This window comes from Pogona vitticeps, chromosome 1 (assembly GCF_051106095.1).
Source record: "Pogona vitticeps strain Pit_001003342236 chromosome 1, PviZW2.1, whole genome shotgun sequence".
In the NCBI taxonomy this organism is placed as follows: Eukaryota; Metazoa; Chordata; class Lepidosauria; order Squamata; family Agamidae; genus Pogona; species Pogona vitticeps.
The window spans coordinates 174,212,631-174,238,573 of record NC_135783.1 but is presented as its reverse complement, the minus strand read 5'-3'; the positions used below and the strand labels follow the sequence as shown (position 1 = coordinate 174,238,573).

At 39.6% G+C, this 25,943-nt stretch overlaps 1 protein-coding gene across 1 annotated transcript in view; it reads right to left on the bottom strand.

Annotated features, from left to right (window-relative positions):
* ABCA12 (ATP binding cassette subfamily A member 12) overlaps window positions 1–25,943 on the bottom strand; it is a 157,251-nt gene that overhangs the window by 46,505 nt on the left and 84,803 nt on the right. The window contains exons 28-39 of the mRNA XM_072977676.2: window positions 25,696–25,914; window positions 23,684–23,880; window positions 22,947–23,107; window positions 22,308–22,544; window positions 20,848–20,980; window positions 17,123–17,372; window positions 15,655–15,741; window positions 13,274–13,367; window positions 9,755–9,882; window positions 9,204–9,291; window positions 4,124–4,229; window positions 1,650–1,704 (exon numbers count right to left, since the gene is read on the bottom strand). Of these exons, the coding sequence (XP_072833777.2) occupies window positions 1,650–1,704; window positions 4,124–4,229; window positions 9,204–9,291; window positions 9,755–9,882; window positions 13,274–13,367; window positions 15,655–15,741; window positions 17,123–17,372; window positions 20,848–20,980; window positions 22,308–22,544; window positions 22,947–23,107; window positions 23,684–23,880; window positions 25,696–25,914 (1,755 nt within the window). The remainder of the gene's footprint in view (window positions 1–1,649; window positions 1,705–4,123; window positions 4,230–9,203; window positions 9,292–9,754; window positions 9,883–13,273; window positions 13,368–15,654; window positions 15,742–17,122; window positions 17,373–20,847; window positions 20,981–22,307; window positions 22,545–22,946; window positions 23,108–23,683; window positions 23,881–25,695; window positions 25,915–25,943) is intronic.

Below are 25,943 nucleotides of genomic sequence, written 5' to 3'. Positions count from 1 at the left end.
TCTGATGGGCCTCCTTCTATCAGTACACCATAGTATGCCAACTTCACTGTGATGGCAGGTCTCCACACAGCACCAGACAGCTGTGTTAATTTCTCACAGTGCTTCACAACAAAGCTAGGTTGCGGGCATTGGGGGAAACTAAGAATATTCTGGATCCACCTGCTTAGACATCCAGATGTGTGTGTGTGTGTGTGTGTGTGTGTGTGTGTGTGTGTGTGTGTGTGTGTGTGTGTGTGTGTGTGTGTGTGTGTGTGTGTGTGTGTGTGTGTGTGTGTGTGTTTTAAGGGAAAATATCAAGGCAGTAGTAAGCATCGAACCTTGCCTGGAGTCTCTCTTTTATTTCAGACACACGAATCCAAAAATGTACAGAATTATTTTGATCAAGTGATCATTTTCTCCTCACTATGGGGATTGGTCACAACAATTACCCTCATAAACTGTTGCACATGCATCTTTTGAGCAGGCACTTGAGCAGCCATCAGTGTGTGCCTTAGCATAAGACATATTACAGTACAGTTTTAAATGCTACCCAATTGGTCAACAGAGAGCCAGCCAATGCCATGGCAACTGCTGGCCAAAAATTTCTATGGATGGTATCACTTCAGATTGCAGGCAGGAGGGTTTCATGTGATGCAATGCTCATTCATTTCCCCAAACCCCACAAAGTTACAAACTAAATCCTTGCAGACAGAAAATGAAAGATCACAAAGAAGCTATCACAACATAACGATTTCCCTGAAACACAGTTTCCTATTAGCAAAAATGTGTGCATTTTGCTTTCAACCATATAAGCTCCTACCTGCAGTCTGAAGTGATACAGCACAGGGACAAATGTAACATCTCAGTTAGAATTAGGTACATGAGGCCACTGCAAATCATCTTTCACCCTGTGTATAGTGCTGTATTAATATTGATTAATACAGAAAAACTGTCTTGAATCTGGCTCAAAGCCAATTTGGAATTCTTTCCTCACCCCTATAAGGACCACAAGAAACAGTTCTCGTATGTGTTTGATCTCTTATGCTGCATTGTTATCATGACAGATAACAAGAGGCCTTGTGCAGAGCACTAAGGCATCCAAATGTTGTTGGACTACATCCCCCCAGCTGGTGTAGCCAGCGCAGACAATTGCAAGAGATTATGGGAGTTGCAATCTTGCAGGGTCACACATTCTCCACCCCTGGCCTGACCTAAAGAATCCTTTCCTTTCTTTTCCTTTCCTTCTTTACTGCTACAATTATACTACACGGCTCCCTATTAAATATGGCAGTGAATGACCCATCTGGATACAGTGTCTGAAATCCTGTGGTGCAATTACATAAATGATTTAACTTTTCAAAGCACATTGATGTACATTAAGAAATCAACATAGACATTGTATTCTCGAAGACAACATAGCCATTATCTGTTGCATACTGAATCACAGTACTTCTCATGCAACAAATAGTGTTCATGCTGATTTCTTAACTTAAGGCATTTTGCCTCTGAAAGCTACATGCTTTCCATAACTGTCCAACAGGATTTCAGCCAATGCAACCAAGTCCTGATTGCTTCAGTTCAGACTGATCTAGATTACACATGGTCCAGTGAAATATGGGTGGTCCTCCTTCAGCTTTATGGAAAGAGACATGATGTGGTCAGTGTCTTACATGGCTTGTTCTTGACTCTCTCCACCAGGATAAGGATGAGCAACAACAGAAATGCCTACAACAACAAAAAGCACACTTAAGAGTTTTGCTTAATTCACAACTGAATATAGCTGTAAGCTGAAGAAGAGAGAGGCTCACATAAGACTTGTTATCTCTACCACTTGAGAGTGGGATAGAAAAGCAATTGGAGCTAAATGATTCAGCAGTTATGAGTGATGTTGGGTTGATAAAGAATGGCATTCTGGAGCAGAACTTGATAAACTGAAAGAGCACTGTGTATGTAGACTACTGAGAGGTATGATGGATTGTACAGTATACCCGTGTACAGGGCAAACAACAGTTGGGCAGGTATAGAAGCCAAAAATACTACAAAGCCAGCCAGGTTGGATAAAAGAAAGAAAATATGCCTTATAGAGCCTCATGGCACAGTGGTTAAACTGTAGTACCGCAGCCAAAACTCTGCTTATGGTCCAGCATTCAGTACCAACGGATCTGACAACCTGCTCAAGGTTCACTCAGTTTTCCATCCTTCCAAGGTCAATAAAATAAGTACCCAGCTTGCTGGGAGAGGGGGGGCAATGTGTAGCCTGTATAATTTTTAAAAAGTAAACTGCTCAGAGAGTGCTTTAAGCACTATTGTGTGGTATACAAGCAGCACACTTTGCTTTTTTAAAAACCAATTTTCATTGGGTAAGGGAATGCTTTTTTTTAAATGACACAAATTAAACTACTGGGGCAGGTTCTAAGCAGGTAAACTAGTAGTCCAGCTGATGTTATTTGCAAAGAGGGCACCCTGATCATCCAGGCTCCTTTCCTTCTCAACTTAGAAAGAGATTTGAGGGGGGGATTAATTGATTTTATTCTCATTTTGGGCCACATGGAAGCTTTGCTACCAACATCCAGCTGAACAGTCAAACTGGATAATACATTTAGAATGTAAATATTCCCTCAAGGGGTAGACGACATCTCTTTGTGAAATTCCTAACTATTTTAACTTCTGTTTAGTGTACTTGATTTTGTGATTGGTAACTGGAAGATGAACATGGGCTTAATTTGCAAGTCTAATTTCCAAGGCATACATCTCTACAGGAATCCCACTGTGGGATGGAAAACAAGTTAATCACTATGTATATGCATTCCCCTTAAGCAATAGCTTGATCCTGAATTTTGCAAAAGACTCCTGAATTATTGAAATCATCATAATGCCCAGTATTAAGAGTGCCTATATTGTGGCAGATTCTGAGCAGCCGGTACTCAAAAACTGTCATTTGGGTATAGATTAAGGCAGGAATAAACTCCAGAAATACAGATCGGGGAATCACTTGAAATATTTTGAAATTTCTCTAGTGTTTATATTTTATTTACACTCATTGGGACTACCTAGCATTTGTGTTTTAGCAGTGTCCTTGTTCCACATAGATCTATCTTATTTTCTTTTCTTGGGAAGCTCTTTTAAAATAGGTTGCCAAACTATTCCTACATGTTAATAAACTAGATTACAGCATGAATTACTTTTAAAAAGACTAGTAAAGTGTTGCTGACTGCCAATTCTTTTTAAAAAAAGTCCTCATTAACTCAGATGTTTCCCATCCCATCAATTAATGAATTGCCTCTCCCCAGCCACCCTGTTTTTATCAATATTGAATACATAACTAAGAAAGCATACAACCTTCCCACCCATCAAAAATAAAGGATATACAGTTTGATTGAGCTGCTAATGCTCCTTTGCTATGAAGAATTTTTTTCTTTACTGCAGCTTAGGTTAGAAGTCAAAATTTCCATTTCAATACCTATTTTTCAAGGCTTGGGAGAGGAAGAGGCACAATATACATCAGTCCAAAGCCATTATGATTTGCTTAGTGACAGTGTAAAAAAGCTCTTTTTATGTGCCTTTTTAAATACATGAAACCTAAGTCAGACCTCAAAAGCAGGATTGCCACCTATTTCAAATTGCTAAAATGACAGCAAACTTTTATATGGCCATTTCAATGGTTCTTAAGCTGTCATTTCATTTGTCAAAGCCATAGATGGCTTGGGTTGCCTGACAGGTGCTCTAAAGACCTTTCCATCAATTCTGCCTCCAGCCAGGTTACACTGCCTCAGTCCTCACTCAATTTACAAGTTCATTGCATTTACCAGCCCTCAGTGCTTAGATATGTTTAAAAGAGAGGACTGGAAATAGTGATTGCCGGATCACAGAATGTGAGACTTGGAAGAATTTTTTAATAATTAGTTTTGTCTCCAACAACATAGAGCAAGATTGGAAAACATGTAGAAGAAAAGCGTAACAGAGGCCCTGAAAAGTCTTAAGGGTTGGATAAGCCATTTAATGCTTTCACGCTGATCATTCTCAATGGGAAGAAATGAAAGCATTATGCTCTGCCATGGCACAATGTATCAGGCACGGCTGAAAACAAAAGCCTCGTGATGTCGTGGTTGCCAAATGATGCCGCCAAGGTCTCCCGAGTACCTACCGTATCCAGCTGACTTTTCTTTTGGCAAGTTAGCACGGAGTATGAAGTTATTCAGGCTGTTCAGGTAGGCTGGGAGGCTGTGATAACCTTCCGGATTATACCAGACCTGGAGATTAAAAACAACAGGGTTTTTTTTAAATGCTCTTTTTGGTTATTAGGAAGAGAAAGTTCTTCACCAAATTCCTAAGTGTAGATGTGCACTGTTCACCCACTATGTATACGGGTCAGCATATTTTTTACACATATAGTACTCCGACCCCCATCAGGCTTTCACAAGGTACATGTGGAAAGAGCTGTTTTCAGCTTTCCACAAATCTAGGGAAGGTTTGCCTGAATGTGGGATAGAACAAGTTCCAAAGACTGAGGAAGGAAAATCTCGATCCTAGGCAGCATTAAGCACATTATACTGCAAATTATTGGCTTAATTGTTTTTAATATATAATTTTGTATGGCATTTTAAGCTGTTATTATTGCATGGTTTTAATATATTGACTGTCGTAGCACTTTGCGAATCAGATCTTTGTTGTTGAATTCACAGGTCAATGGTACTGAGTGAATATGATTTACGTGCATATTTTTTTATTCTGGAAATGGAAGCCCCAAGGAACTGGAGGCTTTGGGTGAGAGACCAGAATGTGCTATCGAGTTGCATCTGACTTATTGTGATCCTAGAAGAACTTTTTGAGACATTTAAGGAGTGGTTTTACCAGTACCAACCCTGTTCCCAGTGAGTTTCCATGGCTGAGTACAGATTTCAAAGCCAGGATCCCTGAATCTTAGACCATCCCCTTATCCACTCTACTGCAGTGGTTACTCTTTCTGCCATAGTTCTAATATTAACCCCTACACACACTTATTTGAAGTGTTACTTCAAGGGAAGCTTCTACCAGGGCAAATGGAGGCTTCCCAGAAATGGAAGGAGCAGCTTCAGAGAAAAGACTGGAGAAAGAGTTAAGCCCCACTTTCCATAGTCCTGATGTTGCTAACTCTTTCCCAAGGCTATTGTTTATCCCCACCACCACCACCACCAAGTGTATGTTATTGACATTCATCCTATTTGGCCTACAAAGTGTGTTCCTAGTTAGGAATCCAGGTATCAGTCCTTCTTGACCAAGAGCCAAGCTCATTTATTTGGCTCCCTGTTCTAAACTGGCTGTCATATATTTAAAGGGCATACATTATTTCCCTCAACACATCATCATAGTGGCAGCTTGCCAGATTCTGAGTTACAAGCCCTTCAAGTTACAAGAGGTGCAACAACAATAGAGATTCCTGTTTAAAAATGTTCTTGGTGCATTAGACTCCTATAGCTGGCAGGGTCTGGAAAGCAAATTCTTGATAGATTGATGAGATGTGTGGATAGCTGAAAGAACTATCAATATAGAGAGATAGGAGACACACAACAACAACATTGTTCAACTCATCAACAAACCACATCACGCACACCAGATGTGAACATTCATATAGCAAGTAACAATGGCAGCAAATTAGGACAACATGAATTTTCCTCCATAGTTTCAAACTGGTTTCACTGGGTGAACATTTAGAATTATTTTGTGTTTGCTTTTAATAGGGTTGAATGCTAAAATATGAATATTTCTTTATATATTCCTACTTTCAAGAACTTTGGTGTTTTGGATAAGTATTCTCTGCTGTTTCAATATGCCTCTTTTAGCCTATATGTTCTTTTATTTTGGATTCAAATATGAGTTAAGTTCTTGTCTGTGACTTTTATAGCTCAAAGCTTACAACTGAAACTTAATTATAAATTGATTTAAGTTCTGCCTGCAACTTAAGTTTTATTTTTAAAATGTACTCTTGTTTGTAAATTTTAATAGGTGTAAGAATTTTGGATGGCAATCACACCTGCAACTTTTCACAAATTGAAAGGATGGGCATATGTTTAAGTATTTGTGCCCATAGTTTTCCATAGCTGTGAGATTTTCAGATGTTTTCAATATTTTGGATATATTTTGTGCATATTTACCATAGAAGCAATGTAGAAATAAAGCTTGCAGACACGCTTATGTTGCCTGGAATCACTGCAACAATGAAAAGACCTATACCTTTGCATTCAGATGAATTTTGATATGATTGCAAATGATTGCCTGATTTCATTCTGGAATTAACCTTGAACTAGGATAAATGGCAGTGATGATGAACAAAAGCTTCTGATTTTTCCCTAGAGGTCTATAAAGTTCTGTAGGGTTCCTGGGAAATTGTTCAGGTGTCAGACTCCCTGATCTAACAACCAAATAGCTACTCTTTTGGGCCCTGACATTATTAAACAGAACAGGGACAATAGTTTCCGTTTGAAGGTTCACTGGATCAGTCACTATCCCTTACATTAGCTGACATCAAAGTGCTTTTGTAAAAAATGAAATGAATGCTGATATTTGGAGCAAATAAGAGGCAAGACTGGGTTTAGGACTATAATCCTAAACATATTTTCTGAAAAACAAATCATACTGAAATCAATAAGACTCACAACTAACTGAATAAATATTTGCAGGATTGGCCTGAAAACCTAAAAGCTGGCTTAGCTGGGTGTTTAGTTCACTATGCACATTGCTTGCTTTGTTACCTGTTTCAATATGTAGTGCAAACAGTGGACTGGAGGAACTAAAAATCTACAAAACTATCTCTGAACTTTTCACCCTGCTTGCCCCCACTAGGAAACTCAGAGGTAACCCCTTTTGTCATTGGGTCTACTCTAGTGTGCACTTAGCACATATTCTAAGGAAGAAATAGTAATACAAGAAAGTCCTATAATGGAATACTCAAAGCTTAGTCCCATTTATTTCAATTAGGTTTACTTTCACGTAAGAGCCTATGTGAATGGAGCTATAATCCAGAGCCACTGTAAAACAAGGAAGGGAATCTTCATTTAAAAATATACTGCAACATAGAAAAAGACTATAAACATGAAATACATGTTTTCATGAAGCTACTTTCAGAATAGAGCGCCATGGTGGTGACTGTTATACCTTAACATAAATTTCTAGTACTTTGACAGCCTTTTTTGTGTTATGTTTCCTGTGTTATAGACTGCAACTATACACCCCTTTACAGAATGATTTTTATTTGTTATAAAAATTTTATTGCTACAAGGGAAAAAGTGGCAGACACAAAAACCTTTTCTATAAGAACAGGCCAACTGTAGTGAAGGAGACCCCACTCAATTTCACAAAAGGGAAGGTGGTGTTGTTCCTTCTTTTTAGATTTTAAAAACACAAGGGAAAATCTGCTGGTTCCAACATTTAGTAAAGAGGCAGAGGAAGGAGAAAAAAGGATGTTGGATAAAAACGGAGGAGTGAAGCTGAAACTAATTGCAATTTAGTATTCAATGGACTTCTTTATTGTGACCGCCTCCTCATACGTCACAGAGGGGACGCCACTTCACACTTTCTTTCTCTTAACATGCTGCCACCAACCACACACATATATCTGACTCCTCAGACAAAGGTATGGATTTTAAAAATAAAAATTATTGTTTATTGGTACAACTTAATATATAATAAATCAATATATGAACTGAATAAGTCAATCATTAAAACAAAGAATCCCTTCAGTCACTCTATCACTCAGACCTTGTCTAACACAGTACTTCATAACATACATGCCCTAACTCAAACTGAAACTCTCCTTCTCTGGTTCCTATCTCTCTCTTCTCATCTTAGTTCCTTTCCCCTCACATCATTCACTCCTCACTTATATACATAGCTCCACCTCCAGGAGTCCCACCTCCTGCCCTGCTATAGGCAGATAAACTCCAGCCATAGCAGTGACAGGCAGGTGACATCATCACAGCCGTCACAATGACTATATGCAATGGTAAGGAGTTTGATTGTATTTTTTTCTGAAATAATTCAATATGCTTTTTGCTATACTGAAACAGAAAGAACAATGTCCCTGCCTTATGGTTGCGTTAATTAGCCTCCCCTATTTTACATTAAGTGCCTGTTAACTATTCTAAGAGTCATAGTAGTGTAGGGTATAGAGTATTGGACCAGGACTCAGGAGACCTTGGTCAAAATCCCCATAGAAACTACCCTTTTTGCCTGAAAACAAGACCTAACCTGAAAATACGCCCTAAGATGATTTTTCAGGATGCTAATAATATAAACTCTACCCCCAAAATAAGCCCCAATTAAGTGAAACCCCGCCCTCCACCATTGTGCAGCAAACAGAAGAAGATGACATGACTGTATTTGAATAAATGTAGATGGTTGTGTACATGAAAAATAGATACACATGTATTCCAGGAGCAGCTTGGAACATTTTGCTGCTTGAAGCAAAGGACAAGAACACATCCCATTCCAGGTCCACAAAAGGAGACTGACTACACCAGCAGCTGAATCCTCCTTTTATCATGCTGGTGATGAGTTACAATATTTTCCATTACATCTGAGATGGATAACTTAGGGCACACAGAAGACTCAGATATACTCAGGGAGAATAACCGGGGAGAATATACCCACAAGCCAGTAGCATCTACCACCATAGGTGGCCGCCTAATGAAAGATCTGGCCCACAGTAAAGCTCTTAAGTTTTCTGAGGTCACCCACCAGTCCAATGGAGCCCACCAGGAGGAAATTAGAGGTGTAGCCATACCTTCTATTTCACAAGGCTCAGCAACAGGCATAAAGAAACATCCTGATGCTGGAGGTCATCTGTAGCCTTGCTTACGAGTAACCTCCACGAATCTATTTCATCTCCTTTTGAAGCTATCTAGATTAGCAGCCAACATTACATCTCATGACAGTAAATGTATGCACAGTGTGATCTTTTATCTATTGTGTGCCCCACGTCCAGGTTCATGATCCTGGATTGTATTAATATGTGCACTATGGTGTGCAGATGATAGGGTTTTTTAGAGGATGGGCAACATGTGAAAGACACCTAAATCCCTTTCAGAAACACCATAATTGTATCTTACTTGGGTTGCTGGTAAAGTTCTAGCTTTTTTACAATCATACCACTAGTTTTAACTGGACATTCTCATAAAGACACCAACCGTTAAATGGCACAAATGTCTTTGCCATGTGTACAGCAACAATATACATCTCCTATACCTTACCTTAGTGATTGTTCTGTTAGCAGGCACTGGCGTTATGTCAAACTGGAGATCACTTGTCAACGGCAGCCCAAAACTCCACCCGCCGTATCTGGATAGAAAGAATAAAATGTCGGACAATGATATCAGCCTCCACCATGTAAATTTACACCAACATTTTTATGGATATTTTAGCTATATCCTAAAATATGTAGACACAGAGCACTTGGAAGCTACATTTAATGATGCAGCAGCTGAAGATAGTATTATAAAATATTTTTATGTTTACTGGAAGAGAGTCAAATGATGAAGACAAGATTATTAAGATGACTCCTGTTTTTGTATTCAGCTTCCATGATATGCGATTTGCACATCAGGGGGCAGCATGATTATACTCATTGGCTGCCCTCTCTTTGTTGTGTTTCCATCATTTGTCATCATGTGTTAGTGAGTGAATGTTTGCAGTCCCAGCAAAGATGACCCAGCTCAGTGTTTCCAGGTATGGAGCATCATGGGTAGAAGAATTAATGGTGGTGCAAGGCTACAAAGAGGAGGAAACAGAATAAAAGCAGTACCTCTTCTGCACAAAGTCCTTGGCAGTAAGGAGAAGGTAAGTCTCTACATCATGCCCAGTGAGATTGTAAATGGTCCGTGAGAGGAAAGTCTTCTTGTGAGGTGGGGAAAAGTTGATTTTTGGACAAGTCTAGAAAGAAAAAAAAAAAACCAAATTTTTAAAAATAAAAATATTCTTGTGACTAAAAACTACACCGTTCTAGCAAGTAAATTGTGCAATATAAACTTTTTTATTTTCTCCAGACATCTTCTCGGTCTAACATGCACTGAGATCAATAATACAAGAAAATGTTTTTTAAAACATTGTATTTTCAATTACCACCTATTTGGTGCTTCTTTTTTGACAAGAATATGTGCATCTATGTTGTTTGCTTTCAGCCAGGTGCTTGCTCTTCTGTGTTGGTGCAGGTGAGAAAACTACTAACATTGATGCTTAAATTAGACTTTTGACACAAACACTGGATTTCCTGCAACTGACTTAGTCTGGGCTCCAGGACTGTACTGTAAACACTGCTTATATATGCAGTCTTACTAATCACGGGAACTGCAGTGTGTTCTCATCACATAATCCACTTTACTTCCTCTTTTGTGCTCTCCCTTTCACTGAGTGAGAAACATGGACACACATGTTCAGTAAAGATCAAAAGGTCTCCAAGGGCTTCTCCTGCAACACAAACAGCACCTTTAGGGATCTTGCACCGTGGCAGGGACGGAAATAGTTACATCCCTCTCCCTCACCCTTCAGAAGCTGCTAAAGCATCCTGACCTTGCTATTTATGTAACAAATAATGTGCATATTAACTGCATCCATACAATTAACTTGACAACTAGTTTGGCTTGAAGGCACCCATCTGGCACAAGGTAACCTGTATTTTTGAGACAAGGCAGCTACCTCTTTACGTCTTTAAAATCGTTTTATGCTACCAAAAAGAGGTAAAACTGAAGGAATATGGGAGGAAGGGTGATACTGTATTTTCTCCTCTCCACCAGCCAGAACTATGCATCTATTGTAATGTCATGTACACTGTGAAGTATCTGAGTGATATTTGGTCACTTAATATTCTCAGAAGCCATATCTGTTGCCTTTTGACCAAGAGTGGCTCTGAGCAGGAAGGCAACTTCATCCCAAACTTCGGCTAAGTTAAAGCTGAAGATTAATCTTGAAGGCATTAAGAGTCCAAATCTTATCTTATGAAACCTTTATGGCAAATATTTCCTGTTCAATTACAGTATTTTCTTTTCTCACATATAATATGGAGGTACAGATTTACCTACCTCGCACAAGAGCAATGAGATTAAATGCTGTGCTCCTGGGCATATTATGGAATAACTACAATAGAAATACATAATGTTGGGGTGTGTATGTGTTCTGTGCCATCAAGCCAGAACTGAGTTCTAGGAACCCTTATAGGGCTTTCAAGGTAAGTGAGATTTTAAGGAGTGGTTTTACCAGTTTGACTCTCCCAGTGAGTTTCCATGTCACAGCGGGGATTTGAACCCTGTTCTCCAGAATCCTAGTCCATTACTCTTTCCACTACACCACACTCAGAGTGTTGGCAGGAGGTTGAAATCCTTGACTTCAGTGGAATTTAAACTAACTGCAAAATAATCCAATGCACAATTGCTTTGTCATGCATTCCATGGAACATTATGGGATTGATTTCAGAGTACAGATGCATAGGATGGATTAGCAAAGCAAGTGACCTCCATGAACTCCAATGTGGCTTGTTTATGGGTAAAACCATATGTTGTACAACAGGCATCATAACAGGGATCTGACAGGTTCATGGGTGTGACTAGGGAAGACTGAAAGCACAGTTCTACATTCAGTCACACGGTCAGTGACAGATAGCAGATGGTGACTCCTGTCAGGAGTTTATCAAAAGTGGATTAGAACACACAGTTCAGTGGTATGCTGTGTATGTTCAAATCTGCAGCCCCTGGAGCTATCCATTCCCTCATAGAACAAGTTCTCTGGAACCTAGGTTCTTATCCTGTGGTCTGTGGACCCCCGGGGAGGGGCCACCATGTACTCATAGGGGGTCCACAAAGGCTTGAAGAAATGTTATGATGAATGAAAGCAAGAAAGCAAAAGAAATGTAGAACAAAATCTTAGTTTCCCTTGCTTGTTTGTGTAAAACTTGGCTTTTCTAACCTACCACTTCCATTAAAATCAAACAGAAGTAAAAAAAAATGGTTATGAACATTTAAAAGTTTAATAGCAACTCTGTTTTATTTTTCTGCACACGGTAAGAACATGCAAGTGAATGATGCTGAGTGACTGAGAGACAGCATGTGACATTCCTTGCTACTGTACAGATAATCAGAAGCCACAGGAAGAGAGGGTCAATCAGAGTGTTCATACAGACTTCGTGATTGTTTTTCTTCTTTGAGTTCTACTAATAAAAACATTTGGTTATTGTCGGCTAAAGTGACTTTTCAGTATTATCATAGTGAATTTTATAACAATACATTTTGGCTGAGCTGCAAAAAAATATTTCTACTTATACTAATATAATCATTTAAGCTCCTTTTTTCCTCCTCTCCTACATGCAGTATTTGTAGTAATCCCCAGCCTCCAATTTTTCATGGTAAATATAATCTGTCCAGATCATTTTTGGGATGTAGTGTGTGATGCATGTTCATTAGTTTCCACGTTTTTCAATCCAGTTCTCCTAACTCATTTTGGGTCCAATCTATTATTCCAGCTGGGTATCTAATGACTGGAACGGCCCATGTGGCTTTGATTGCATTTCCACCATTCAATTCTGATTTTAAGATTTTTTGCAGTCTTTTGATATACCCCTTTTGGTCAGATATCTAATATTTGTGTGCAGGATGTTAGCTACTTCTAATATTCCAAGGTATTTATAATTTTCAGCACTTGGTAGGGATTTTATAATATCATCATTTTTCAACTCTATTCAATCTAATTTTTGGATCTTGCCACGGTGTATAGACAGAGCTACACATTTGTCATTTCCAAATTTCATTTGTACATCTTTACTAAATATTTGCATTGTGTTTAGCAGTGATTCTATCTCTGTGGAACTTTTTCCATATAGTTTTAGGTCACCCATGATGGTTGATTTTTTCCTGCTTGTTCTGAAATATGGTAGCCCAATCCAGTTTTATTTAAGATTATTGACATGGGGATTAGTGAGATGGCAAAGAGTAGTGGTGATAAAGAACCCCCTTGAAATCTTCCTCCCGATGCTAACATCCCAAATTTCTTCAGTTGTTGTTGTAAATTTTTATGGAATCACTCCAATAAAAATATTATAATAGGCCTTGTGCATTAACTAATTTCTCCCTTCTCTTCAAATCTGAAGACCCTTCATGAGAAATTTAAATACATATTTGATGCACTTCAGGGTTTTAAATCTTGAGGTAAGTCTTGGTGGTCCGCGGCAGCAAAAGATATGGTAAAGAAAAGGTTAAGAATCACAGCTCTAGAACAATAAATCCCTGATATTTGTTTCATATGTGTCTCCTCTCATTGAGTTGTAATTTTACGTTACCTGTCTGTTGCCGGTGCAGTTGCAGGCAGAATACTGAGCGCTCTGGTTCCCACTGAACACCCACTCATCAGGCACGTCTTTCTTGAAACATGCTCTGAAAGCAAGCAGATTTAACACTGACATTTCCTGCAAGCAGGTATAGAGATGACACACAGTAATATGGTGGCAGATTCCCATTTAATGCAGGGCACTTGGCAGGCGACCACCTTTATTTATTGATTCTCCCATGAGCTCACAACAAATCCTGCTTGCTTCAAGGCGAGCTAAATTCTCTCAGTCCTGCTTGATTCTTAATGGTTCTGCCTATCGGTCTGTCAATCTCTTTTAAGTTGTTGAATTGTGATATTGATTGGAATGGTCTAATGAGACCTGCTTCAAATTCCTTAGAAAGACGCGCAAGGAATTAACATCGAAATAACAGAATTATTTTGGAAGCAAAAGGGAGCCCAGTGCCCTGGGGTATTGCAAGGGCAAAGCATTAATTGGATAATCCTGTGATACTTGATTAATCATGTACAGTTTGCACAAATGCTTCCCCAAGCAACATAGGTTGTCCAAAAATAATCTGCAGCTGATTTGCAACTATACACAGCTCACCCGGCTGGGATGACAGGTGTGTGGCTCAACTTCAATGAACACCCATTCAAATTTTCCTCATAAGCAAGTGAATTTAGTTTGGACAGATATTGGTCAAGGGATTCTGGAAGCTGTGGTTTAAAAAAAGGGAATGTTTACAGTGCTTGGACTGTAGCTAAGGGGTGACTACATTGACAAATAATATGGAAAATGCTCTGGAACTGACGTACAGGTCAATGCAAATCACCCTGATGTTTTCCCTCCAAACCCATACTTTTTTTAAACCTCCTTGGCTGGGGCTTCTACTTTTTTGGAATATTATGCCAGTGTACTTCCAAGTTCAAGGTGCTACTATTGACATTCAAAGCCATAAATGGTTTGAGAGCTCTCTCCTTGTCAGCGTGCCTCTCCCTCAGACTGACTCCCCATCCCACCAGTACTTCCCAAGCAACATTGCTATCGGTGGCCACTCCAAGGGAGGCCTGGAAATCCACTACTAGGAACTGGGGTTTCTCAGTGGTGGCTGTCATGCTATGGAACTCTCTTCCTGTGGAAATGTGTCCGGCCCCCAACCCTCCTTGGCTTCAGGAAAAAGTAAAATAAAGACCTGGCTCTTTATTCAGGTTTTTCATACTCCTGCCCCTGTTTAATTTAATTAATTTTTAAGTCTCTCTAATTTTTGATGACCTGTGTTTTTATGGCTGATCATTTTTCTGTCACCATTGTGTGTCTTATTATAGGTTTAATTTAAGCTGGGGTTTTGTCTGCTTTTTGGTTTAATGTCTTGGTTGTTGTTTATTATTGAATCTTGGTTTGTGTTGTGGATCCTTTTATTGTAAACCACCCAGAATTAAATAAATAATTTTTAAAAAATATTTTTACTCTGCCTTTCTCCTTAAAAGGACCCAATGCATTCAAAGTGGTTCAGGCAACGTAATCACTTGCGCCCGTGCAAAAATGTATGTGCAGGGATGCTGGTGGTTCGCAGGGTGAGGACAGAGGAAGCGAAGGAGCACTTGCAAGGGTCGGATCACCTCAACTGAGCACTCCTTTTCTCACAACTATTTCTATCTTTTATTAAAAGGCTTGGTGCCAGTGCTAGGACAAAGTTGCACTAGAACATCTAGGAGACGAAAACCTGCCAGCACAATTATTCTGTCAGCTAAAATCTGCAGACTGAAAAAAGAGGGATAGCAAAAGAGCCAGGGTCAGAAAGGAGCCAATTTATGTTCAGTCCAGTCCTCCTCCAGCCCAAGGACACAGCCACAGTGCTGTCACAAACTGAGGCCAGAGTTAAGGGTACTCCTAAGTAATTCTCAGTAATCTTCGACTGGGAAGAATCCAGCACAGCTTCAATTGCTTAGAGATACTTTAGCTGCCCCCTGTCCCCTTTGGCCAATTAGGACAGCACTTGTATTGAAGTAAATATATATGAGAGTTAATGTTTGTTTAAGTATAGTTGACATTGGTGGGCTTACATCTATGTAAACGGGCACAGGACTGTCAACATTTTGGTGCAAATTATTTTCTCTGCATCCAGGTGCCAACCACATTTTCTTGGAAATGATTTTAGGGAAATTACTCAAATATGACTGTTTCCACAGCAGCCACAACAAATGCAAGACTGTCTAAAAACTGCACTGTTTCAACATCTGACAGTTTCTTACTTGTTTCAGTGTGAGCCCTGGGAATTTGTACCCCTGTATATGATCAAAGGATGTCCTTAACACCTACTAACTCGTACTTTTTTTTGTCTCTTCCCTTCCCATAATAAGAAATTAAAAGGAGAAAAAAGCACTACTTACAAATTACTTTCATTTAAGCATATATTATCTGCTCCAGGGAAAGAAAGCAGTGCAGCTACCAAAGCACGGGTGGTTTCATTGTAATTTCTAGGATTTAAAATACACACCAAAAATAGTTAGCTGTACTTTCATGAAAGACAGATTAGATAATGCATATCATATAAATTGAACAAAGTCAGCAAAGTAAAACATTATTCTATGCCCCAGTGCAGTAAAGCAAGAGGTATTCTAGCAGTCTTTCACCCTAAACAGAGTTGCATAAGTTTCCAGTTTTAGCACAAAATATAGGAGTGTTACTTTGCATATGATCACAGTGTTGCTCTGTGTTCAAATTTTGCCAGAGAAAACTGTTGACTGGGGCCCTAAAAGGTAAGTAATAAGGAGCAATTCTCCAGTTACTTACCTTATATAAGGAGATGCCTGTGAAACCAACAGTGGCCAGAATCCTATTGCTTACATACACCAGTGTTAAATGCAATGGCATAAATGCAGCAGGGAATCACCAGTCATGGAGGAGCAGCTGCTGGAACTGCTGATTGCCTGCCAAGTCACATGGCTGGCGCACAGTGAGGAATACTCCTTAAGTGGTGGTAATTTGCTGCTGTATTTATGCCAGTATTATTTAAGAGTCAAGTTTCAAAGGAGAACCACCTAATTTCATTTCACAGCCCTGCTATCCCACAATGTCTTTGTTCCAAGAGGACATTTCTGTCTTTGGGCACAGTCCAGAAAATGCATTCGTCGTGTACCGGAGTCACTCTGTTCCTCTACAAGCAATTTCCAGAGGAGAATCCCCAAACTACAATTTGGGTTCCAATTTGGTTGGTATTGAAAAAGCAATCTGGGAGTGCGGCGCAATGAATTTGTTGATAGGGAAATTTATTGCAAGGGAAGTACGTACAGAGCAGAAGCAGTTTTTCTATCATCGCGTCTCATGCCGAACCTCAAAACGGTTTTTCTGAATAGTTTTTGTAATTCAGAGGAATATAAAGCAGCAAGAGAAAATTCGCTCGGCATTCACACACAGTGGAATCAAACCTTTAATATTTTGTGGCTTCAAATCAACCGAATGACGTAGCTGAAACATTGCTATGTTTGATGGGGTGTGGCTACCCGGATTGTTTTTAGGAGTTCCTCATCAACTTGAAGTAAGCCTCCCATCAGAGAGGGAGAGAGAATTTGCCATCAAAGGGAGCCCTAGGTTTGTACCTATAGATGTCAGAAGCAGGGTGAGGTTGGGCAAGCACCAAGTAAGTTACAGCAGCATTCTGTATCGACGGAGGTGGAAGTGGCCACATTTCTTTTTTGGTTTTTAACCCCTCCCCACCCAGTTCCTATTTCCAGCACAGCTCTTTACCATATTGCCAGAAAAGAATGTTCTTTCCCCCCCTAGACAAAGTCTAGGAAATGCTTGTTCACCCACACCAGATCTGCCATGCCACCTTAATAATGGAAAAGAAATATTCACCCAAAGAAGTCTGCCTGGCCAGAGGAGCCATACAGGGATGGAGAGAGGTGGAGTGCTGGGTATTCTGCCACTTTAGTCCTCAGAGTGCCAAGGCCCATGGCGGCCACCACAAAGAGCACAGGAAGGATAACTTGAGCAATGAAACCCTTCACGTTGCGCCGAGTGTGATGGAATCGCTTAATGAGCAAGGCGGTGGCCTTCCTGAGCAGGAGGGAGCTGTTTGGCTTCTTTGTCCTAAACAGTGCTTGGTCTGTGGATCAAAAAGGAAACAAGACAGGATGGCTTATAAATATCAAGATTTTCAATTCTCCTGCCCTCTGCTAAGCAGAGGACGTGATAAAGTTGCCAACGTCCTGAAGGGACTATACTCCAAATCCTTGACAACTTCTTGGTGCATTGAACAGTTATGTGAGTGTCCTTTTACAGAGATTCTCACAGAAGTTACAGGATCAACCGAATATGTATTCTACAGGTTTTTGCTTGTTTTTTTTAAAAAAAACCACAAATGCTTTCAATTTGCATTCTGATTCCTACATGGCACACAGGACCTCATGACAAATTACGGGCTGCGCAGGGGAGGTACACTCCGCCTAAGAGGCTGTTTCGCCTACTCTTTGAAGCACTGAAAGGATAGATAGGCTGGTGCACTCTTAAAGACAACAACCAGACAGCGTCTTTGCTAGAGTGCACCAGCCCATCCCAGAGTGTTTCTACCTACACCTTTCTGTCCTCTGTCAAGGGGCTTCTACTTTTCTGGCATGAGTAGGATCGGTCTGGTTTGAATTGCTCCCAACATGTGTGTTCACTGGAACCACTCTAAAGCAAGCCTCGCCCCCCCCCCCCCAGTTTTCCCAATATCATTCAACAGCTTAATAATCAAGCCCCTTCAGGATGTTGGCAACTTTATCATTTCCTCTGCTTAGCAGAGGGCAGGAGAATTGAATATGCACTACATCAGAGAGAGAAAGAGAGAGAGAGGGAGGGAGGGAGGGAGAGAGTCTAAGGTGGTAGCTTATATACAGTTAACATTTTTTTTTCACTTCCTCTGCCCTCTGCCAAGCAGGGGAAGTAATTAATTTGCCAATATCCTAAAGTGGCTTGCTTATAAAGCCACTCAATATTGGCAGGAGCCATTGCCATTTGAATCATTCTAATAAGCCCAACCATTCCCAAGTGACCCACACCAGCTTGCTCCCTGCTGTTAGTGTAGCCATACCCTGAGGCATAGAGTACTGGTGCATAGAAACCACCTACCATGTTGTAAAACACTTCTTTTCCCAAGAGTTGTTCCCCAGCATTGGAGATTTGTGCAAAATCACTACCCTAGGAGGATATGAAATGTCCTGGGTCCACAGTCCTATGCCAGATTACCCTTCACAATGCCTTCACAAAGCAATTCCCACCCACTTGTTCATTAGCTTATATAAACCATAGTATCCTGGGAGATGTGATCAAGTTAGTGTATATAGGTTTGTTTATTTATACGTACTGTTCAATTTATATCTTTAATGTCTTTCACACTTGCAGGACCCAAGGAGAAATAGAATATTAGTTTTAAACATGGAAATATGAGTTTAAAAACTCACAATAAATGTGTGGCCCAGCACCACCCACCAGCCCTAGTCAGCTTAGCCAATGGTGGGGGATGCTGGGACAAAATACAGGTCGAAGGACTTTAATATTCTGATCTACTTAGGAACCTTAAAATTGCAGGTATGGTTATTTTTCCCGGGTATAAATGTTCAACATTTATGGATTAAATTTGTAATAAACCATACTTATGATTTCTAATAAAACTAAGACATGGCACTATATAAGTCATGAATGGTACAGAGCAAGCTGCACTTACAAGATAACAGTAATGGCAGCTACTCATGCAAGATTTTTCTGCCTGTCTGATCTTCACAAGATTCCTAAAAATGAAAATAACATTGTCTCCAGTTTCATATATAAAATCTCCCACAATAAAAAATCTACTCCTTTGAGTTCATAATTTCATATGTGCATTGTCTACATTGGCACATGAAAAGTGCTGTTCTATTGTGAATGGCCTGAGACGGTGCTGGCCCATAAAGGTCTATTTATATCACATCCCTAGATTTTCCAAGCTTGTTGAATGCACTGGTTCATTGTCTTAAATGTGCCACATGGAACACCTCCATGGTTTCAGCAATATTGAAAAACAAATACCTGGTGTAGAGGGGCACTTCTCAAAAATGAGATAGACTTGACTTTCTACAGTGTTTCACAGTGAAATTGGGTAATACATTTAATATGTATTTATAACAGGTGTTCTTGCAAATGGTGAAACATGTCTGCTTGTCACAACATGTGATTTCTCCCACTGACATATCTTGGATTCCATGTTATTTGGTTTGATATTAGTCACTGGCAGATAAACATGGGTTTAATTTGCATGTTATATTGCTCAGCCACATACATGTGGGGAAATCCTTTTGTAAGGGAAAAGCAGGTTAATCAGACAGAATACACATTTACCTTACAGCTCTATTTGACGTTGCAATGAAATAGCTATTGATCCTATAGTAGTTCAGATTATAGGTGGGGACCCACATTATTTAATTCTTTCTATACAAATACCATGTGTGTGTTTATCCATCATTAGAAGGGATTTCTTAATTGCAGAAAGTGTCTTGAGTGCACAGCAGGAACTCTCCTCACCTCACACAATTCACAAATTAGCTTGCTGTTTTGTGATTAGTCTTCAGGACTGTTCAGAAACAGATATTACAAACAGCCCATGATCAGAACTGAGAGCACATCAGAGAATGAGGCAGACTTTCTTTCTGGTTTGAGAAATCAGATTTAGAGAACTCCTATATACCAAAACCAATCACAAAAGATTCCTCTATACAACTATAGTTAATTTATTTTCTTCTAATAACAGATTATCTCTAAGAACTCTTTCTTTCCTTAAACCAGAGATTACTTTGGAGTCTGATAGCTCAAATATTAGTCACACCCTCCCCCACCACCATTAACCTGCTTTCAGCTCTAACGCAGGCTATCTTTAATATCTATTTCTTCCAGTCCTCTCTGTGTAAAGTGCTGGTGAAATCACTATGATTTATTCCTGTATAAAGATGGTTCAGGCTGGGTTTTATAGTTTGTTTCCTGTGCCAACTTCATATTCCTCCAGACCAACTTGATCAAATACACCACACACCCTTTTTCAGTTGCCTAGAACAACAAAAACAGACAGGTGCCAACATGGCTTACTGGCAGATTCTAGGAGCTATCATCCATAACATTAACTTTTCACGAACTCTGACATCTAGTGGGCTGTTGGTCACAGGTTGTTATGACAAATATGATGGATATAGTTCACAATGAACAGCTAAATTTGGCTTCCAAAAAGCTCAGTGTTCTTGCACATTGGAAGCCTGTTGAGTCTGCTCACTCTTTCTCATAGACTTGCACTTGAAAATGACACAATGGTCTTTCTTCTTCCCTCAGAAATGTTAGGCTCCATATTTAAAGTTAAGAAAACAGAGGAATGGCTTCAGAGGTGGACTCATAATTCTTGGTATGTGTCAGGGGCAAGAATTCCCGTGTATATTCCTCAGAGCCTTGATCCCCTGAACCCTGCTGGAGGAAGACTTTCCTACTATACAGATTCCTGGTGGGACACCTCTCTGAGAATCTAGACCAATAGCATATGACTCCAGAGCTATTTATTCAGCTGTCATGGATAGATTTCATACCATCTCTTTCAGTGAAGTTATCATTGCTCACAGAGAAGTCATCATTCTCCATAGTGCAACTGGAACCATCTTCGGACAGCTCTGCCTCAGTTTCTTTGTCTTTTGTCAGATTGTTGGTCAAATTAAGAAACACCTGTATGACAAGAATTAGAAACATATTTTTAAATGAATATACTTAAGTAAAACTCAGTTGACTCATTGGCAGTTCTGCATTGTTCCTAAGAAATATGTAAGGTGCAAGATGTAGGGTGCAAATCCACTTTACAAAGGCCATTCCTCTCTTTGATGGCATCCTCTTTTTGAAGGACTATCTAGTCCAACTCTAGTTTAAAGACAAAGGGCTAAATCCAATAGTACTCCCACAGAAATGAATGGAACATAGGCAGTACTGAGAAGTTCCAATCTTCTCTAGCTGGGATTTAGCTCAAAGAATCCTAAGAAGGGAGCTGGAAATTGCACATCAGCTGTTAGGTCTCAGAAAGCAGACTATGTAGGCAGGCACATAAGTCACTAACCACATATAGTGAGATTCAAATTATAAGAAATCTGTATATATCCACTCACATTTCATGCAAATCTATGCTTGTGCTTTGGATGACATATACCACTCTAGCACGATGCAATAATCCAGAGACAAAAAAAGAGGGGAAAAAGAGGAAAAAATACAAAGAAAAAAAATTGAAGCAGCATAGCAAAGAAAGAGAAAGAGAGGAGTTTTGTGTTGTATTAGCTTCCCATGATGATTTTTTTCTGAATAGAGAAATTGGCAGTTTCTGCCACTAGAGAATGGTGTCAGCTCAGAGCCTTTCTGCAAATGATAATGCTATGAATACAGACTGTGCACAAAGACATGAAAAGCTTCACGCAAATAACAAGCCCAAATTCACCACTAAAACTAAACCTGCAGTAAAACTCAGCTGATAAAAAGAAAGGCTTTTTTTTCTGTGGGTTGGCATCCTTCCCATGAAAGGTTTCAGGCTCTCCCCAGCTGGAGGGGGGGGGGATATGGAGCTAAATCTATTTGTAGCCCCTTCTTCCCCCTCCCCCCTCCCCCACTCCCTCCCCAGGTGGAGAGAGCCTGAAAAAAATCTGAATAATCAGCTGCCAGAGGTGACTACAAGACTCGTACATATCCCTGCATATCTCCGCTACAATTCTACCTTAAGTGTGGATGGATGAGTAGATAAACATGTCCTATGAGTGCTTACATATTTTTAACGTATTGATGAATCAGAGCCAAAGTTTGCACCTCTTGACCCTGACATATTTTAGCTCTTCAGTTCTTTGTTGGTTAGCTCTTTGGTGATGTGTACCATGTTTCAGATCACACTGTTATCAGGCTGTTCACAAACATATCAACAGAAGTACAATAAAACAGCAAAGAACAAATGAATAGGAGGAAAAACCAGCAGTAAAACAATCAGATATTGAAAGTTCATGAAACATTAGAATATGCTTACTTCTTCCACAGTGCTGTCTGAAATGCCATAGCAGCCAATATGGAGATCGTCTAAGCCACTGTCTAAGGCTCTCAGAAGAGACTGATAGGCTGAAGAAGTTTTACTGTTAAACTGGGGGAGCATATAGACAAGCTCTCCACCAATATCTTCCTTGAGCTTGGCTTCAGTAAGGTGAGACTGGATCATGGCTGTCACTGCAGAGGTGTCACAGTTTTCTGACACATTTAGAGCTGGGCTCTGGAAGAGGAGGCAAGGGGAGAGAAACACAAGACAGTATGAATACAATCTGTGAATTGGATTTTAAAGACATATCATTTCAATTACACCAAAGAAAGAGGAAAAATGGTCTTGAAATAACTGGCTAATAATCTGAAACAAGAGGAGCTGAGTGGGGGCGGGGTGGGTTTAGAAATGACTTTGTTTTGGCTAGTCCAAAATTGATTTAATAGCAAATATACATTTGGTTATTTCCCCAATTCAATCCATCTGTCTCAGGGGCTATTATTTCATGAGTGTTCATTGCATCCTTCAGGAACACCTCTGTAGGTGCCACTTTCTCACCTCTCTTCTTACCCTGATGTTGCTTCAGGTTTGAAAACCTGTAAGGATATAAAAGTCTCTTGCACACCAATTCCAAACCTTTTTCTTAGTCAGGGTCAAGTGGTATCCGCTGCCGAATGTTTCCTTCAAGTAGAATGGGGATCCACAGCACTTGAGCCCTCCATGTTCTAAGAATGCAATCCTGTCACTCAACACCTCAGCTTCATCCAGGTGATGGGTAGACAGAATGATGGTTCTGCCTGAAAACAGCATTTTAAAAGTTTCAATGAAAACAAATAAAAAGGCTATGCTTTTTCTTTCATTTTTCATTTCATTTTGATACTTCATTTTAGGAAGCATCAAAGAATGTTGTAAGCAAAGGCTGTGGCACTATCTTCTGCATTGCTCAAACAGAAGAACATGCCATGGAAGCTGAGGTTTTAAACTGCCAGCTGGGGAGCTCCTGGTTCTCTGCATTAACTGACAAGGTGGACCTGTAATAGCATCTAGATAATACTTTCTGGGGGAAACAGTTCATCCTGAAAACTTCATCCTGGACTGAGTTTCTAGGTGAGCCTGTGTTGGAGTCTGGACACTAGAAAACTCAGTTTGAAGTCTTTAGCGCCACTTAAGAATAATAGCTACATCACATGGCTCTTGACCATTGTATTCATGAGCCTGAACAATTAAAGCTCACCCAATTCCCAAACAATTAATTACCACAAGTATCTTATCTCATTTTCTTGTTAAATTCTATTTGTGTACGATCCCTTCAAAACAAACCTAAGAATGTCCATGTTTCTGCTCATACTGTCTTATGTTTCTGTTCACGCTACCTTTTCTGTTCTTTGATATGATATCCCAAATGCCTCTCCTTGAACATGGATCAACACCCGTGGTCGGCTCATCCAAAATCACAACCTTTGAACCTCCAAGTAGAGCAATAGATATCGACAGCTTTCTTTTCATGCCTCCTGATAATGAACCAGCCAGTTTGTGACGATGGTTGTACAATCCAGTTTCCTTCAAAGTCCTTCAAAACAGGGTTCATGAAAAGAAAAATTAATGTTGTTCTGTTGCTTGTAACTGAAAGAAAGAAGTCTACACGCATGAAAGCATTATAAGCACAAATGAAAAGCCGATTCTTCAAAACTGGGAGGACTGTGATTTAATGTCTGGTTTGAAGTTGATTTTCTTCTTCTTCTTCTTCATCTTCATCATCATCATCATCATCATCATCATCATCATCATCATCATCATCATCATCATCATTATTATAATTATTTGTTTTTTTAAGAGTGTCAAGAACATCTGGCCAATATGTCAAGGATAAGGGCTTAGAGCTACTATTTCAAATGCCAATGGGAGGTTCAAATAGATGCTTGGCTTTTCCCCCCCTGCCCCAGGACCCAAAACAATTACAAATCCATTTTGATTGGACAGTGAAAGCGGATTTGTCTTTCTAAAATGGCACAAAGTAGCCTTAAAAATGGTGTCATAAAAACCAAACAAAAATGACTACAATAATGATTAAAAATAGTAGTACAAAAGCTAGTGTTCTTGGCAACTCTTGCGGCATTCTGTGATGAAACCTTGACTTCAGTGCTAATGTTCTAAGATTTTATTATTCTGACACAGCTAAAGAAAAAGAGTACATTTGGGCCCAAACTAGATCCTGGTCAGCAATCCTCTCAGTAAGTTAGGAGAAATTTCCTCTTCTGTGTGTTTTTTAATGGCACTGTGACTAGACTGGTCAGCGAAGTGGTGAAGAACACTGTAAAAACATAGCAGCGCGAAATGAAGAAGTTACTGCTTGAGCCTGATTTTGACATATGAAACTACATTCTATTCACCACTTAATACATTGTAATAGTAAAAGGTACAATGAACAGATGTATTTCAAAAAAGGCAGTCAAAATAGTTAACCGTGCAGTGAAGACAAGTAGAATACACTAAATCATGATTAATACATGTAGACAAAAATGCAGTACCCAACTAGTTATAGAAGTTGGTATATTTATTTGCAACATGTGAAATGTAGATTCTGTAGATTAGGACCCATTTCCCTATTTGTGTTTCTTCTTTGATTTCTGCTAACAAAATCGTTAGGTTATTGTTAGGTAAAGTGACTTTTCAATATTGTTGCAGTGAATTTCGTAACCAGACATTTTGGTTGAGCTTCAGAATGGATCTCTGGCTGAAACTGAAATGTAAAAAAAACTTGATACTGTTGATGAGGCTGCACCTGTTCAAAGCAAAATGAAGCTTCTTCCAGTCATCTTAAAAAGTGTTATTGTTATAGCAAGGAATAGATGTTGATGTGGCCCTTGATGAGAAACTGGGAACATGTGGGAACAAAAGATATTTAAAGGGGGTCTGTGGTTAAGAAAAGGTTAAGAACCACTGATCTAGAACATCTAGAACCCTGCCATTCTGACTGAGGTTTTCTGACAGCTGTATCCAAAATAGTAATATTTTCACACTCTTCTCCTACATAACAGCAAATCCCTTCCTCAACCATAAGCAAAAACACCGCACAGTATTTATAAGCAGTATAAATACGGATAGATAAGTAGATCTTGGGGAAAGAGAAGAAAAGATGGCCCTTTGCCATTGAAGACCAGTCTACTCCCCCATGCTCAGTTTCTCAAGGACAGGACAACCAACCAACGTGCTTGCTCGTGGACACCTTTGAATGGCCTTACAAGTGATCAGCAGAGCTTTCCTTTCTGGGTTTGTCATCTACAATCCTCACACAGAAATGTGAACAGCAAAACACAAGAGGAGCCCAGGAAGGAAAGTAACATTGTGTGCTATGTGTTTTCTTATAGTCATCTTTTCTACATACCTTTCTACTTCCTCACACAACTCGTCCTTGCTCCAGTGGGGCACCTTGATGTAGCCATATAAAAACAAGTGCTCCTTTGTAGTGAGGTAATTAAATAATACATTATGTTGCATGCAAATCCCCATATTTTTCCTGATAATATCCTGATCAGTTCTGATATCTTTACCATAAACAAATATAGTGCCAGATGAAGCAGGAAACAGGCCAGTTAGAATAGATCTAGAAAAAGGAAAAAATAAGGAATAGTT